The sequence below is a fragment of the Lissotriton helveticus genome, chromosome 4_1 (genome assembly GCF_964261635.1).
Source record: "Lissotriton helveticus chromosome 4_1, aLisHel1.1, whole genome shotgun sequence".
In the NCBI taxonomy this organism is placed as follows: Eukaryota; Metazoa; Chordata; class Amphibia; order Caudata; family Salamandridae; genus Lissotriton; species Lissotriton helveticus.
The window spans coordinates 1,253,725,557-1,253,743,656 of record NC_136063.1 but is presented as its reverse complement, the minus strand read 5'-3'; the positions used below and the strand labels follow the sequence as shown (position 1 = coordinate 1,253,743,656).

The window sequence follows — 18,100 nt, the reverse complement described above, 5'->3', positions numbered from 1 at the left end:
AAGCTTCACACATCAAGGTTATGGGTCCGATTGCGCATATCTACCCTCAGATAGCACAGTTTATACCGATTGGGTAATTTGCGCTGCTAGCAGCGCCTCTATAGTTCTTCTGGGGCTTTGTTCTGACTGCTGTCAAACGAGACGCTTATCATATGAGGGGGGATACAAGTGTCTGGCAGCCAGCCTCTCTTACCCCTCCTGATTACTGCGTCTCAAACACTCCCAGGTTTGCCGGGTCAGTGCTTGGGTATTGGATGGGGAAACAACCTTTACAACGCAACTTTTACAACGAACTACCATTACAACGAAAGTTTTACAACGCAAAAACTTTTACAACGCATACCATTACAACGCAGGATTTTACAACGCAAGTACCTTTACAACGCATACCATTACAACGTAAGTATTGGTAAGTATATAAATATTTTTAAAATATTATATGTTTGGGTTTTTTGGTAAAGGGGTATTTTTAGGGTTCAGGGTCACTTTTCAGTTTTTGGGTAAAGGGGTATTTTTAGGGTTCAGGGTCAGTTTTCAGTTTTTGGGTAAAGGGGTATTTTTAGGGTTCAGGGTCAGTTTTCAGTTTTTGGGTAAAGGGGTATTTTTAGGGTTCAGGGTCAGTTTTCAGTTTTGGGGTAAAGGGGTATTTTTAGGGTTCAGGGTCAGTTTTCAGTTTTTGGGTAAAGGGGTATTTTTAGGGTTCAGGGACAGTTTTCAGTTTTTGGGTAAAGGGGTATTTTTAGGGTTCAGGGTCAGTTTTCAGTTTTTGGGTAAAGGGGTATTTTTAGGGTTCAGGGTCAGTTTTCAGTTTTTGGGTAAAGGGGTATTTTTAGGGTTCAGGGACAGTTTTCAGTTTTTGGGTAAAGGGGTATTTTTAGGGTTCAGGGTCAGTTTTCAGTTTTTGGGTAAAGGGGTATTTTTAGGGTTCAGGGTCAGTTTTCAGTTTTTGGGTAAAGGGGTATTTTTAGGGTTCAGGGTCAGTTTTCAGTTTTTGGGTAAAGGGGTATTTTTAGGGTTCAGGGTCAGTTTTCAGTTTTTGGGTAAAGGGGTATTTTTAGGGTTCAGGGACAGTTTTCAGTTTTTGGGTAAAGGGGTATTTTTAGGGTTCAGGGTCAGTTTTGGGTTTTTGGGCAAAGGGGTATTTTTAGGGTTCAGGGACAGTTTTGGGGTTTTGGGGTACAGGGTTAATTTGTAAAAATAAAATAAAATTATATTTAAATTAAATTAATTAAATGTAATTAAATAAAAATTAATTATATTTTAATAATTTAAATTAAAAAAAAATATTTTTAGGGTTCAGGGTCAGTTTTGGGTTTTTGGGGTACAGGGTTAATTTGTAAAAATAAATTAAAATTATATTTAAATTAAATTAATTAAATAAAATTAAATAAAATGTAATTATATTTTAATAATTTAAAATAATTTATATTAAAAAAAATATTATATACTTACCAATATTTACGTTGTAATGGTATGCGTTGTAAAGGTACTTGCGTTGTAAAATCCTGCGTTGTAATGGTATGCGTTGTAAAAGTTTCGTTGTAACGTCATACATCCATTGGATGTGGTCCAAGGACGGTTTTTATAGGCATAGTGGTATTTGTAGTCCTGTTAAAAAAACAGGTGCACATCAGAATTCAAACTAATAAATAAAAAGGTACTGATGGAGGGGCGTAAACGTGGACTTGGAAAACTTGAGGGTCGTGTCTGGTCCAGCAGAAAGGACGCATCGTGCAACAGACGTTTATTGCTTTAGACAGCACTCTAGGGAGCATCGAACCTATTGGCTTTGTTAGTGCTTATTTATGCTTTATCAGGCTGCATTCTGGCATTTTTACTAGTACGAGACCTTGAAGCTACCACCCGAGACTGTGTGCTGGTGGAGGAAGCACTGAGAGAAGGCTGGCTGAAACATCCCCTAGTTTCTCCACAAACAATCAGAGAAACTCCCTCTCACCACTTATTCTACATTTCCCTCCCTCTTTGTTGTGTCTAGCAGAAACGGTACTACTGCTTATGACCTGGAAGTCAACTTTCATTTATAGAGCACCGCATCTGCTGCTATCATTCGTAAGTGGGCAGAATCTTGTGGCATCTGTCCTTTATGTTGCCTGTCAAATTTGGCTTACTGTGCACGTTTGCTAGTTTTTCAATCTTTAAATTAGCCTACTGACATGCGAATATTTGCTGAACAATACTTTGCATTATACAAACTAAACACAATAGGCTAACTTTTGCTTTTACTTGTGTCAGTTGCCCATCTATTTACATTTATTTTATTACTCGACCCACTCAGATGTGTCCGTAAAATTAACCTTTTGTCCTAGATTTTGACCCTCTGTTGTGAATTTTTACAGTCACTGTCCAGATTTTGCCTCCATGCCAGGTGGTCACCCTAGTTATGTGTAATCATGCCTAATACACTTGCATTAAGCATTTATCGCTCTGACAAAACCCTCATATGTACTGTGCATGCACAACGCACACTAGGCTGGATCTCTTACCAGTGTAATTCTATGCCCATGACCTGTAGTGCCCTTGGGCAAGCCCTTTCCTGGGAATGGAATGGAATGAAATACCCACCAGTCAACACGTGCAAGGCCCGCCTAAAGAGCGGTCCTCTTTGTCAGGCATGGCTAAAATGAGAGTGTTTACATTTTACATCCACGAGGGTAATAGAGCTTTATTTGAACACCAAGAATATCGCACTTTCACAAGGGAGATTATGATTCATATTAAAGATAAGGACGTGTTTTTCCCCCAATGTTGTGTGCATTATTTTGCACAAAGAAAACAATAGTCTCAGGAGGGAATGTACAGAATTACAGAAAATGGTGGCATTATTTTAACAGGAAAACATTTTAGCTGAATAATGTAAAGAAAATAACGTCAATCCTTTGCAAACGAGAACTGAAGCATATATCAATCGAGAATGCTTGGTGTTAATGTTAATTATGGTGCTTCTTGTAAAAGGATGCGTGTCAAGGTATTTCCCCCAGTGGGGGAGGGGGGGCAAGTCACATTCAATGAAGCTCCTTACCATTGCCCTCCATGGTCATTCCGATGGTGCCCCCGGTGAGGATAACGAGCACTCGGACCTCAGAGGCGATTCCGCTGAGAGTCTCTTGAGAAGCCGAGATGCTGCGGCTACTGGACAGGTTCCGGCCGCGGGCCGGTGTCCGAGCAGCTCCACCCTTCGAGCTAGGGGACGTCGTGGGCAGCCCTGCGGCCACCTCAGCCTCCACCTCATTCAGGCTGGTACGGGACAAGGCTCTACCTAGCACAGAGTTCGGACTTTCCTTCCTGTCTGCCATGATCTTTCGAACTAGAGGCTCGCGGGAGGAGGCTGTGTTTAAAGGAGCTGTGCAAGTCACGTGATCTGCGGCTACGTCATGATTGCTGCCGCCCCCTGTACAATGTGCGTCGTGCATGTATTGCACAGACAGTACATGTGAGCGTTAGTGCTGAGGCTGAGCGATAAATGTGCGGTGCAAGAGTATTCTGGTTGAATGTTGCCATACGGAGGGCACAGAAATCGCAAATCGCAGTTCCAGAAGCAAAATAATTTTTTTCCATTTTAGTGATGCCATTTACCATAATGTAGTGCATTGCTTTAAATGGGTACGGAGTACCTGCATTTTTCAATAGGGATTCAATACTTTTAATGGGAGACTCCGGCAGCAGCGGGCGGGGGAGGAAGCCGGAAAGGAGGCAGCAGCAGCGGCGGAGGGGGGCGCACTGCTCAGCGAGTCTTCGGCACGGCGGCCATTTTAAGAGTGGCGGAGAGTCCGGGAACAGCTGCCCGCTGCCGTCTGTGTCTTCTTTCGTCTGCCTGGGCAAAACTCTTAACATTACAAGGAAACTTTTTTCGTCTGTGTCTTCTTTCGTCTGCCTGGGTAAAACTCTTAACATTACAAGGAAACTTTTTTCAATTGTCACACAGTGTTTTAAATGGAAAACAAGCGTTGTCAGAGCCGCCCCCGTGGGAGCACAGGGAGAAGACTGCGAGCGAGCGGGGAGCTGGCACAGACTGACGAAAAAACAGCCCTGGCAAAAAAAAAAAGAAAAAGGAAACACCCACAATGGGCCACCTCTTCATGATGAAACAAAGGGGGTGGGGCTAAAAAAAACACAGAAACGCCTACGAATCCGCTCTAAGAATGAGTGACATTATTCTCTTCCAATGGCTAGCCTCCATTTATGGAGCTAGCCAATGGAAGACAGAGGCGGGTTCAACCCCACTAACTGTAAGACAAAATTTCTTGAGCTGCGCGACACTGCTGCGCAGTGTACGCCAGTCGAGACCTAAAAATGATTAAGTCTTATTGTACAAAAACAAAGGGGGGAAGAAAAACAACAACTTCTGAGCATTTTAATATGAGGACATCTCTAGCTAATGCAGAGCTTCTCTGCTATGCTGTCACCCTTAAGTCACCCATGGCTTTTCGCCAAAAGTGTGTCGGTCGTGGAAAGTGCTCCTTAAGGCCTGTAGAGTTTCCAGGTTGTGCCCCTATGTTTCGTGTGCAGTGCAGGAAATAGTTCGGAATGTTTGTGGATAGAGGGGCGCGCTGCAATTGGCGTATGCAGATCAAAAATTGGGAGCGCATTTGTGTGAGCGGGAGAAGTGTGTTTGAACTAACCCTACTGGACCCCTCCTACCACAGCTCTGTTAAGCCCCTACCCCCTGTAGTGAAGCCCCAGCTCTTCTAACTGAGGAGCCAGACATATCCCTCAGACTCATTGTTCCCCACGAGGGCCTTCTGGCTGCATACTCCCACCGGCACAAGATTTCCATCAGGGGGATGAGCTGCAACGTCCACATCTCCCTCCAGTGTCCCGTGTAATTCCTGCAGCATGGTGTCCCAGTGTGGTGTTAATGGGATTTTGGAGAGCCCCCGAATATCTTCTATGCTGAGCGCAGAGGATTCTGCTATAGCCCAAACCATTAGAGAGTGACTCAATGCCACTACTGATGGCAGCTCTGGCCTCTTCCACCGCTTTGTTATCATGCGTTTCGCGGTTATCATGCCCAGATCTAGGAAGCAAGATGTTGCCCTTAATTTCTTGCTCCTAGCCAAGGCTTTAAGTGGGATGAAAAAACTGTGGGGTCTCTCAAATGGGCATGGTCAATGTAATTAAGGGCGTGGCTTAAAAGCACATACGCTAAAAATCTGTGCTCAGCATAGTGTGCCGTCTGACTTGTATTTTGCGGTTTCTGTCATTGCATCCAGCTACATGATGCAAGTGACATCATACCTACAACAAGGCAGGACTATTGGCTTTGCCAATGGTTGTTAGTTGCATAAGACAAATAAGCAGCAACTATGGCTTGTTGTACATATTATTGAAAAAGCTTCCACTTAACGCCCTGCTGACACCACCACGATGTTGCTGGTCCTGAGTTTCAAAAAGAGAAGCAAAATCCAGAGAGAAAATGACTCTCTTTAAAGGATTTCCCTTCTTCTACAACGTTAACCTGGCATGACCTCATGCTGTAACTTCTCCACTAGTGAGAAGTGAACAGTGTGAGCACACTCACTTCGGTGTTCAACCCTCACCTGGCATGACGTTATGCCGTAACTTCTCCACTAGTGAGAAGTAAGCAGTGTGAGCAGACGCACATCGATGTGCCTGGGGTCACTGCAGTCCGAAAACAAGCATCGGCATAGCCAATAGGTCTCGCCTTTGGGACCTTGTAAGTAAAGAATAAAAAAATTAAGTATAAGACTTCACGTTTGCATTTACTTCGTATTTAGGATGCAGTAAATGTGTACTTACAAGGTCCCAAAGGCGAGACCTATTGGCTATGCCAATGCTTGTTTAATAAAGCATCTTTTTATTATTTTTAAATGCATTCTGGAAAAGTAAAATGAAAAGTTTCCTTTTCATTTTTCAAGGGGAGGCAGTGGTCCGTGGGACCACTGCCTCCTCTTAAGAGATTTTGCTGCCCACATTCCCAAAGGGGAAGGGGTCCCTTGGGGACCTCTTCATGTTTGCAAATGGGCTACCACCAACTTGAGGTTGGTAGTAACTGTGAATGCTTCGCGACTGTATTCCCAGTCACAAAATATTCACAAATACCAGTGCAAAGGAAGGGGCGCCCTTGGCATGCCCCTTCCTAATAGCGACTCACAAACCCAATTTGCGATTTGGTAATACCTTACCGATTCGCAAATAGGGCTTTGTACATTTAAATATGCAGTTTTCAGGTCACAAATCAGGCCGTTTAACAGCTGAAAAAAACTTCGTACATCTGGTCCTTTATTTTTTTTAACCTAAAAGTGAGTATTGTGAGATGTGAAGTTACATGTAGGGTTGGGTATTGTTTTTACTCTTAATCTGAAGAATGTGCTGAAACTAATCCCAATGCCAATCTGCCATTTTTTAAGGATTCTGTTGGCTAAAAAGGTAAAAAAGTAAGAGGAAACAGAAACAGTTTTAGCATTCCACAGTCTTGTGAAATTATGAGTCTAACTGTACGTCAGGGGCGTTTGTGAAGTCTGTGCAAGGGCTGCCAGTAGCCAATCTAAAGGTGCTTAACACATGGAATTTTTTTTAATTGGCAGAAAGGATGCCCACCTTCTTCATCAAAGAAGGCAGTAGACACCACCAGGTGAAAGACTACGAGGGAATAATACATAGTAGAGATGTTGCTGTCAGACCAACCAAGCAGCACCTGTAATACCGATGCTTTTAAAATGTAAGCATACTTGGCACAGATCCAGCTGTTCTTAACGGTGGATCCTCTTCTAACTTGACCATACATCATATCAAATGACCACAAGACGGACCTCTACAGAAAATGGATATTGAACAGTGGCATACAGAGCATACAAGAAGATCTTCATAAGCCGATAACCTATAAAATCAGTGTACTGTGTGAATAGGGTACTAGTGTCATGCATGCGAATTACTTTGGTGATGTATGACTCCCTTTCTAGAAGCTTATTTTTCCCGTTAGTTACCCTTTGGTTTGCTACATTGAACTCCTCATTCTGCATGAGTGTCTGTCTTGCTTTACTTTCTCTATACTGCTGCAAAAACGTCCTTTTCCTAGGACATCAGTCTTAATGTTGTTGAAGAAGTAACAAGAATGTGCACTGCGCCTTGTTCCTTTTACTGGGATGGGTCCTATAAAATGTGAAAAGGCTATCCACATTTCATAATAGAGCTTGGATTACCTAGTGTACAATTAGATGATCAATACACTTGTATGTTCTTCTCACGTGATATCTGCACAATGCACTAGTTTTTATTGTGTCGATGATGGAAAAGGAACGTCCTCAGTACACAATTATTAAATAGTTATTTCGCAAAGTGGATTATCACATCAATATAGCACATTTCACAAAAAACACATACACCCACATTTCATTGTTGCATACAGAGAGAAATAGTTCGAAGGATTGTTGGCAGGGGGCCTTGCAAGTTTTGAGGTGAAGACTCTAAAATGTTTCTCTTTTACAGGTACACAGTTCAGTGGGAGGACACAAAGGTTTATACTAAAGTCTATATATTCATGTAACAGAATATGTTACAAATGAATGTAGTGTGTATGATTAGCTCATTCATGAATGCATTGAGCCTGAAAGCATTACTTCCAGAATGATTTATAAGCTTGAAGGAAGAGCGTTCTCAAGTACTTAGTAATGAATAATTGAACAGTGAAGTCTAGGTTTAATGTATGCTTTGAACAGGACTGCCTCAATGTGCAAAGGATACTTAGAAACCAGCAGATAAAATATAGCTGCTGATATGTCAGTATAGAATCGTACACAGTCAAGTTTTGCTAAGTGTAGTGTTTTTGACTGTCCTCTGCCCACTCTGTAAAGAACTCACAGGCATATTTACAAGCCCTAAACGTCCCCGGAGCAGCACTTTTTTTTTTAGTTTAATAAAAGTTTATTGGTCATAATGAAAGGTATGAATACATAATACAATACAGAAATTATGGGGGAAACAAAAGGGGGAAGGGAAAGGGTAATCTAGGAAGAGAAAGCAAAATACAATGTAAATATGGAAATAACAACAGTAAGCTTATCATGGGCAGTAAAAGTGAAGGAAAGGGTATAGCAAATATAAGATACAAGTAAATGCAAATGAGATTATGCAAGTAATCAGGTTAACAAAGAAAGAGGGAATGAAAAAAAAGGGCATCAAGGGGGTTTGGAAACTTCCTGCTGAGCAGGTTGTGGGCGATAGGAACGAGTTGTACAACTATCCAAATACGTCGTAACAGGAAGCCATAAATCTACACGTTTAGCTGCCATCTGGGCAGGAAAAACAAAAGCAGTATCAAGTCTGTGATTATGACAAACATTATACCACCATGCTTTGAAAGTAATAGTAGAGGAAGACTTCCAATTAATAGTTATTTGTTGAAATGCGACAGCCAGTAATAAATCAACAACACGAACATAGAGGTCAGTCTCGTCCCAACAAGGAGAGAGACTGCCCAAAAAGACATGAGTAGGGGAGAAAGGGATACTAGTATGAAAAATAACATTGATTTGTCCCCAAACTTGTAACCAAAAGGCATGTACATTTTTACAGAGGAACAACATATGAAAAAGAGTGGCATTGGGTGAGGAGCAGGACCAGCATGTATCGGGTGTAGTAGGGAATCGTTTGTGAAGGGTAAATGGAGTAAGGAACAATCGATTATATATGTAAAATAGAGATTGAGTCAAGGATGCCGATCTAGAAGTTTTACGAACCTTTGTCCAAATCTTGTCCCACAAGGATAATGGCCATAATGTAGAAAGGTCTTTTTCCCAGTGCTCCTCCACCGTGGATTTGGGTCTGGGGAGTGTATGTGCATGGAGGTGCTTGTAAATAACAGAGGCTTTAGGAAGAGTTTGCAGAATAGAGTGAAGTTGGATGGAGTGAAGTTGGGGAGCGGGGTCAGGTGAAGTAGAAGAGGGGGCTGCCGACAGGAGTTTCGTATAGGCCTCCGTGACCGTTGCTTTAAGGAGGAGATATTTGGGAGCAAAGGAGGATGGTAATTTAAAGGTGGAGCGCACGGCGTGGAAAGGCAAGAAGGTGGATTGTGAAAAGAGCTGCGATATCCAAATCAGTCCCTTGGACCTCCAGGAACTCCAATAAATGGGTTTACCTCGAATTAAAAGGTATTTATTGTGCCAGATAGTGGACGAGAGGAAATCGGCAATATTCGTAGGTGGGGGATGTTTAGCAGATAAGTGGAGTTTGACAGTAAATTTATGAATAGGAGAAGGGATCGAAATGGGTTTACGAGAGAAAGAAATATATTCAGCAAAAGAAAAACGGGAGAGGAAGAGGCGCTCAACCTTGGTCCATAGAGGAGAGGGGGAGTCAGGGTCTTGCAACCAAAAGGAAGCCTGGCGCAACAAAAAAGCCTTATGGTAAGCCGGAAAGTCAGGAAAATTAACACCTCCTTCAGAGGTGGAGCGAATGAGTCTAGCTAGGGACATTCTGGGCTTCGCTTTATGCCATAAAAAGGAGGACAAAACCGGATTGATTTTCTTAAAAAATTTGGCTGGGATAGAGACAGGGATATTAGAGATAGTGTATAATACAATGGGGGATAGCATAATTTTAACGGTATCTAGGCGACCCCACCAAGACAAGTAAAGAGGGTGCCAACGGGCTGTGAGGTCAGTAATTTTCTGAGTGCATTTAGTAAGGCAGAGGGAAACAGTGTCGTGGATGGAAGGGGTGATATGTAATCCCAAATACTTAATGTGAGAGGGGCTCCAAGTAAAATTAGAGGCGCTAAAGTCAGGTTTGAAGGTGAATTTCGTCAGAGGGAGGATCTCACATTTATTATTGTTAAGCTTATAGCCAGAGTTAAAGGAGTACTGTCGCACTTCCTCCAAGAAAGCAGGAATAGAGACCGTGGGATTAGAGATGAAGAGTAAAATATCATCTGCGTATGCAGCAAGTTTAATGGAGAAATCCGTGGTCTGAAAGCCATGGATGTCAGGATTCTGGCGTAGTCTGGATAAGAAGGGTTCTAAAGCAAGGTTAAAAAGAAAGGGTGAAAGGGGACATCCCTGACGGACTCCCCTACCAAGGTCAAAGTAGGGAGATATTTGACCATTAGCATAAACTGCAGCACGTGGATGAGAGTATAATAAGGAGACCAGGGAAGTAAATTTAGGGCCAAACCCAAACCAACTGAGAGTGTGAAAGAGATAAGGCCATTCAACCCTGTCAAATGCCTTCTCAGCGTCCAAGGCTATGGCGGCAAGGGAATGTTGGAGGTGGGATGATTTTGATAGAATATTAAACAAAAGCCTAGTATTGTCTGTGATATAACGACCTTTTACAAAGCCAGACTGCTCCTCCCCTAAGAGGTCAGGTAGAAGATAGTCTAGTCTTATTGCCAGAGACTTAGCGAAAATTTTATAGTCAATATTAACAAGGGAAATAGGTCTGTAGTTCTTGCAATATTGTACATCTTTGCCAGGTTTAGGTATTAAGCAGATGTGCGCATCTGAAAAGGATTCTGAGGCAACACCTAAATCCGCAAAGGAATAGAGAAGAGAGTGCAATTTTGGGATCAGTAATTTGGAGAAATGAAGGTAAAACTCGACAGTGAAGCCGTCTGGGCCAGGAGCTTTATTAGGTTTAAGATGCTGGAGTGCGCTGAGTAACTCTTTCTGTGAGATGTCAGTCTCCAAGGAGGATAGATCAAGAGGGAAATGTGAAGGAGGTTGAATGGTTGAGAAGAAATGAGTGAGAGAATGAGGAGAGGGTTCGGTGTCAGGTGTATATAAGGTCTCGTAGAAGCGGGAGAATGTGGCAAGGATGTCAGCATCTTTGTGATGTAAATGTGCATTAGAGTCATAAACAGATTCAATATTCATCTTATTATGCTTGACCTTCAGGTAATTGGCAAGGATTTTCCCAGCTTTATTTCTACCACCATAGAATTTAGCACTTGATTTAAGTAAATATAAGGAAGCATCTTCAGTAGATTTTTCATTATATTTAAGCTTAGCAGCAATTAGGGCTGTCAGATTTTCTTTGGAATGTGATGTAAAGTAGGCGTGTTCCAATCGCTTAATATTGGTGAGGAGAGTTTTAGTTGATTGACGCGCTGATCTACGTTTCTTGGCGACATAATTAATAATGAAGTCGCGTGAGGCTGCTTTGAAAGCATCCCAAACAGTGTGTTTCGGAGTGGGCGGAACATCATTGAATAGAAAAAATTCATCAAAAAATGCAGTAAAGGAAGTAGAAAAGTTAGGATCTAAGAGGAGGGTATTATTAAAGCGCCATCTTCTGGGCCCGTCAATTTTAGGGAGCACATCAAGGCTAACTACAACAGGGGCATGATCAGAATCGGGCCAATTTCTGCTGCAGTAAGCGTTTGAGCAAGATCATGGGAGACAAAAATGTAGTCAATCCGTGATTGGGAACGATGATATGGTGAATAAAAGGTAAATTCCTGCAAGGTCGGGTTGCAAAGTCGCCAAGAGTCAACAAGTTTGTGTTGGGATATAGCCTGGGTGAAAAGTTTGTGTGGTTTAGTAGGGACAAAAGTAGCATCAGATGTCCTGTCTATAAATGGATCAAGAGGCTGATTACAGTCTCCTGCGAGAATGAAATTATCATCCATGAATTGGGTGATACGTGGAGAAAACTCAGCCCAAAAAAGGGGTTCACCAATAGTGGGGCCATAAACATTAAGGAGAGAGATTGGAACACCTCTGAGCGATAGTCTGACATGCACCCATCTGCCATTAGTATCAGATTCTTGGGAAATAACAGTGAAAGGGAGATACCTACGACAAAGAATTGCAACACCATTGCGTTTACCATCACCCTGTGAGTAAAAAACATCACCCACCCAACCTCTTTTAAGCTTAGCAGATTCTACATCAGAAAGGTGAGTCTCCTGAAGAAACGCAATGTCAATGTTCAATTTGGCTAGATGAGATAAGATGCGCTGACGCTTAATTGGTGAATTGATACCCTTAACATTCCAAGACGTTATATTCAAGGACATAACACATGCAGTAAAGGAGCGACTTTGTAATAAATGAAATCAAGATAAAAACCCATAAATGAAAACAAATGAAGAGAGGAAAAAGGTATATTAAGGAAAAAGAAGAGGAAGAGGGAAAAGAAATAAACGAGAGAAAAAAGTGTGCATAAAGGAAGAGAAAAATGGAAAACAGTGAGAAATGCATGAAGAACAAGAGAAGAAGTAAAAGGAAGTATAGAAAAATATAGCCTGGAAAAAAGAAGTCATAATTACAGCACAACCAAAGGAGTTGAAGCACACAAAAAGAGCAAAAAACCATAGGAAAACAAGGGAAGGGGAAAAAACAGCGGATGGACATACCCACAAGAGGAAGAGACGAGGAGGAATCGGGGGGGGAGGGAGCCATAGAGGTAAGGCAACACATCCGAGGACGGCTAGGCGGTAAACCAGGGAGACATCATCAGATGAGGAAGGAATCCTGTGAAAGCAAGGAGAGGAGACGAGAGAGAGAGTTACAAATCTGCAACAAGAGAGAACAGAGAATCAACAACTGTATAAGCAAAAAGGAGTAATGTTCAAGGTAAAAGAGAAAACAGAGACATGAGCAAACATGAACAATGCAAAGATAAACAAAATGAGAACTCAGCCAGGGCGAGATGAAGGACCAGAGGAATCCATGGCAGTGGTTTTGTGTGCATTGATGAAGCTCTGCAGTCTCTCTGGGTACTCATAAGTAGTCGTCTTGTTATTGTAGGTGACTTTGAACAAGCAAGGATGATATAAGCCATATCGGGCACCCATGGAACGAAGGTCATCTCTCATGCCAAGGAAGGCCTTCCGGCGATTTGCAGTAGCTTTAGCATAGTCCTGAGCGAAGAACAGGGAAGAACCTGACCACGACAATTTGGGAGAAGCCTTAGCAGTTGTGAGAGCCTTCAAAAGATCAGTGTACTCCAAAAAATAAAGGATAACACCTCGCAGACGTTGTGACGAGGAGGTGGAAGCAGGAGGGCGACCCAAACGATGAGCACGCTGAATATTAAGATTTGTACCTTCTGGCAAGTGGAGCAGCTTGGGAAGAAAGGACTTGAAGAAGGTGATAGGGTCTGCACCCTCGAGACCTTCTGCCAGGCCGTAAATACGAAGGTTGTTACGTCTATTCCTACTTTCCAACTCCTCCACCTGCCTCTGGAGGGTATCCACCTGTGAAGTTAGATGAAGAACTTTGGTGGTAGTTTCTTGGAAAGAAGCAACTGACTGGTCAACCGTGGAAACTCTTGTTTCGATTTGTGACCAGCTGTCATAAAGAGCTTGAAGTTTGATATTAGTTTCCTCCATGAAAGGAAGCAGAGACCCAATCTCTTCCAAAAAGGGGCGGAATGATCGAATCTCTTCCAATAAAAGTTCCATGGAAACAGGTGTAGACTGTTTGGGTGGTGAAGGAGGATCCTTTTTTAGTCTCTTGGTGGTAGATTTCCCTGATGATGGCAAAGGAGGATCCATGGTAATGTCGGAACCAGAAGAGGTGAGAGAATCTTCCAGTTTAGAGAAAGCAGAAAAAACTTTGGAGTTCTTCACGAAGGCCACCTTCGTAGTTGGTTTGGAGGATGAGCGCGACATAGATATAAATCGCCTCATAAAAAGAAGCAGGTAAGAAAAGAGGGAGCTGCGTAGCGCTTGCTATCCACACAAAAGGGTGAGAGGACGCTCTGTGAGATGAAAAATCGTCCCAGCAAGTCTATGACATAACCATTTGTAGTGATTGAAGAAGATCGTCAGTGGGTACGCAGTCAGAAGAAAACCTGCACAGTATACTCAAAAAGCCTAGAACATGGAAGGACAGCAGCCTCTATTTAGAGACACAGGCCGTGAGCCGTGAGATTTGAGGGGGATGAGTAGCTATTCAGTGACCGAGTAATTGGAGTCAGTGTCAATGAGATATAGCAAAGCCAGCAGGGAAAAAGAGCGTGCAGGTTACCAAAAATGTAATAAATAAATTGCATAGGATATCAACATCATCACTTATGACAAAAGAGGGTCACTGCCAAAGCCTCAGGAGGAAGAATGGACGACAGCGCCCCAAAGAACATAGGGGATAAAGCAGCAGCTGGTCCAATCAGAGGCTTTCGGTGAGACAGAGATATACCAATGCGCAAAAAGCGCGTTATCAGGAAAAGGTTGCCAATAAGTGAAAATCTACGTGTCCAAATATATGTCCCCGCATGAGTAAGCTTTGTCTAACAAGTTATCACCATGGCGTATGAAAGAGGCATGTGAAAGTGACAAGTCAATGGTCACAGCAATGCAAAGGCAGCAAGTAATCTGCTACAAATACAAAGCAGGTAATAGATGCAAAATAGCATAATGTCACTTAAGGAGAAGTACAATTAGGAGTGCTTCAGGCCAAAATGGAGGGAGATAACAGTGGAGCAATGTTGTAAGGCTCTGACTGAAAGTGTGCGGCACACTAACCTACAGGAAATGGCGGCCGCGCAAAAATAGTGAAAGTCCAGAACTCACTTCATAAGACGTCAGGCCACTGAGACGTGTAAAAGGGGTTCCAGACAACATGCGGCCATTGGAGAGAGGACACGGAGACAGCCAGCTTCTAGACTTGAGGTAGAAAGTGGAGTGCTTGCATCCTGGTGAAGAAAAATCAGCGCGCCGTTGATACAAAATGGCGGCCGCAATTACAACCAGAGTCCCCTATGACGCCGCAAATAAATGCTCCGTGTACATGCAGCAAAAGAAGTTGTCAGGTGCCGTGGAACAGAGCTGGGGTGTTCCGACGACGGAAACCAACCTCCATTGGGAAGGAGTCAGCAGGGAAAACGGAGAATCCCCGGAGTCGCCGCGGAGCCTCACTCAGGTGCTGCCATTCCTCCCGGGCGCCAAGCCACGCCCCCGAGCAGCACTTTTTTTGACGCTCCAGTGGCGAGCACCATTCCCCATAACTACAAGATGGCGCCAAGCCACTTAATGTGGCTTATCGCCGCTTTGTAAATATGCTCCTTTCTACTGCAGTCCTCGGCGGCAAAGGGGCGTGCAATGGAAGTTGCTGTGGGAGTTCCACTGCAACACCCACCGCTTTTTGAAGCTGTCCCAGATTTACAAGGCTGAGGCAGCACCAAAAACAGCGCCAAGGATTACCAGGCAATACGTGGAGAAATCATTAATTTCTCCTCATTTTTCGCTCTTTCCATGTGGGCTGCATTCTGCAGCACAAAATGAAAGAGCAGATTGCCATTAATGATTGTTTATGTGCAGGAAGGTGTCCCTTCCTGAACACAAACAATCACCCCTGCAGCACAGGCACCCTTGCCACATGGCTGGCGCTAGGCAGATTCTTTGCCAAAATGTCAGAGCATGCCTCTGCTGATTCTGGTGCAACTCTCCACTACAACATGTTTTGTAAATATGCCCCTTAGTGTGATTGCCTGTTCGCAAAAACAGGTATACATTTTTACAAAATGAAGGGTGTTTCGCTGAGTACAATCTGAGTGTGACTTGAGTGAGCACTAGACCTGGACGGTATGATCTGGTAAAAAAGGAAGATTGTGTGAGGCAACTAAATCCTCTGTCCTGAAAGTCACAAAACATGGAATCATGTTGTATGGCCTGGAAAGAGAAAAGGATTTAAATTGGCCAAAACATTCATGCAAGGACGAGCATTAGGCTAACCGATGGAAAGGTAGTGTCTAGTCTTTAGTCTGAATTTAATGTGCAGCAATGGAGGAAGTCCGATGGGTCCGAGACAGTTATCTGCATTAATAGAAGTGTTACATCATTTGAGCGGTGTCTCTTTTGAAGAGTTTCCCTGCTGAACTCAGTGCAGACCTGACATAGATAAATGGGTACCTCATACCATTGTTATTATTGATGTCAATTTATTCCACGATACGTGTATGTTAAAAAACACGACGGAATCACTGTTGTCGTAATCTCCTGAAATGACCTCTCCACTGTAATATGGCCTGAGGCCTGCTTTGCGCGCATGTTATGTTAGCATGGCTTATTAGAAGTTTAAACGCCATTTTACCTTTTGCTGCTTTTGCACACGACACTGCATAGCTGTTTTTGTACGTTAGCCTTCACGAAGGTCTCTACATGAGAAAAGGTTTGTTTTCGGCATCTCTAGACTTACATCGTGCCCCTAGTTTGAACAGTGAGTGCTGAGCCGCCAAGGTTATCAAAACATGTTAGCTGTTTTTCGACATGTCCGTGTAACGCTCTCTAGACACAACAGTTTGGCAGCTGTGAGCCAAGTAAGATTCTGGCGTCCTTATTATCACACAATCGCCATGATTTCACATACTTGGAAGATTCTCGTTTCCAGGGATGCAGAGAGACTATGCTGATCCAGATGTAATTTACTCTTACTGAGCGGAAAGGTAATGTGGTCCCCCAAAACAAGCCCAAGAGACCTTCTTTAGTTTATAATACATAGTTCCTATATAGGGAGGGTGTTAAAACTAGGCGCTATAGAACCTGTTTGCACTATCATTGTAATATGATTCCTCCTTTTGTATTTTATGGAACTGTAACCATGCTGACCATATTATTCTTAATCATATGTCTGCTTATTTTGCCTAAAATGAGATCAAGTTGTTAAAATAAATATTTTAACCTTACCGTGTCTCTTTTTTACTCCTGTTGTGGACTGGTATAAGAGTATAACAAAAGAGTGTTCTCACTTCCCACCATTCCTGAGATGGTCCTAAGTTGCATGTTCTAGGTTGTCTAATCATCTGTTACTTTGCTATAGGAAGAAGAGCTAATGTGACACTGATGCTAGCTGGTTGGGGTTATGTGTATGAGCAGAAATCCTTGCAACACAATCAATCCTGAGTAAGAAATACGTGGACAGGCTGGCACTGCAACCTAGGCTTGAGGCTACTGATTGACAGATGGCAAGTGGGGTGGCACGTCACCAGCCAGACAAATGCGTAGCATAATAATCCTACCAAAAGCCCCAAAAATCTCAGCACAATACATTGTTTGGAAATTTGGAAATTTGGAGGGGAATTTATAAAGCGCGGCGTTCGCTCCGGAAGGAGCATCATGGCGCTGTCATTCCTTGAACCAGGTTACAGAGGGATAGAAGAAAAGAACTAGATGGCCGCTTTTGTCCAGTCATCAGGAAGATTGAAAATCCAGGTTTTAAGGAGTTTCCTGAACGGTTTCTCAAGAGTCTGAAGTCTGAGATGTCTAGGCATGCTGTTCCAGGCCTTGATGGCTAAGGTGGTGAGGGTTTTCCCACCTTTGGACTTCAGATTAAATTTGGAGGGGGTCATGAGATTTTCATGAGAAGATCGGAGGGTGCGAATCGGATTGTAATGAGGGAAGCGCCTGGACAGATAGGAGGGACCGGATTTGTTAAAACCCCTAAAAGCTATGATGAGGATTTTGAAGAGTATTCGCTTGTGTAAGGGGAGCCAATGCAGGGTTTTGAGGGCTGCAGAGATTGATGATTTGCGTGGAAGTTTTAAGACAAGGCGGGCAGCGGTGTGCAGAACACTTTCAAGTTTTAAGAGAGTGGTCCCCGCAAGAAGACCATTACAGTAGTCTACTCGGGAGAGTATAAGTGCTACTGCCACGGTCTTTCTGGAGTCTAGGGGGAGAAATTCAAAGAACTTTCGCAGGGACTTAATTATGCCGAAGCATCTTCCTGCAACGGTCGAGGCGTGGAGGTCGAAAGAGAGGTCAGAATCGAAGAGGACCCCGAGGTTTCTAGCTGACGAGACCGTCTGCGGGGGGGCTGCGGAGTTGTCAGGCCACCATAAGGCGGGGCAAAAAGAGGCATTTTTTCCAATGGGGAGGATTTCCGTTTTATCTGAATTGCAGCGTAGATGGTTGGCTTCCATCCATTGAAAGACAGCTGTTAGACAGTGCTTGAGATTGAGCTCTGCCTTGTTGGAATTGTTCTCTAGTGGGATGATAAGTTGGGTATCGTCGGCATAGGAGGTAACAGTTATGCTGAACGATTCTATGAGGGTGAGAAGAGGAATGAGGTAAATGTTGAAAAGAAGGGGGCTTAGAATGGATCCCTGAGGGACTCCGGCGGATACCTTTTTCTCATTAGATTGGAAAGGGCCAAGGGAAACGGTTTGGTACCTATCGCTGAGA

At 43.2% G+C, this 18,100-nt stretch overlaps 1 protein-coding gene across 10 annotated transcripts in view; it reads right to left on the bottom strand.

The window, feature by feature from the left end:
• Nucleotides 1-18,100, bottom strand: part of C4_1H18orf63 (chromosome 4_1 C18orf63 homolog) — a 1,754,940-nt gene that overhangs the window by 1,314,469 nt on the left and 422,371 nt on the right. For 2 of the 10 annotated variants that reach the window (XM_078687812.1, XM_078687813.1), the window contains exon 3: nucleotides 12,335-12,452. The exons of the other annotated variants lie outside the window; for them this stretch is intronic. In XM_078687812.1, the coding sequence (XP_078543938.1) occupies nucleotides 12,335-12,452 (118 nt within the window). The remainder of the gene's footprint in view (nucleotides 1-12,334; nucleotides 12,453-18,100) is intronic. 10 annotated transcript variants of the gene reach the window in all.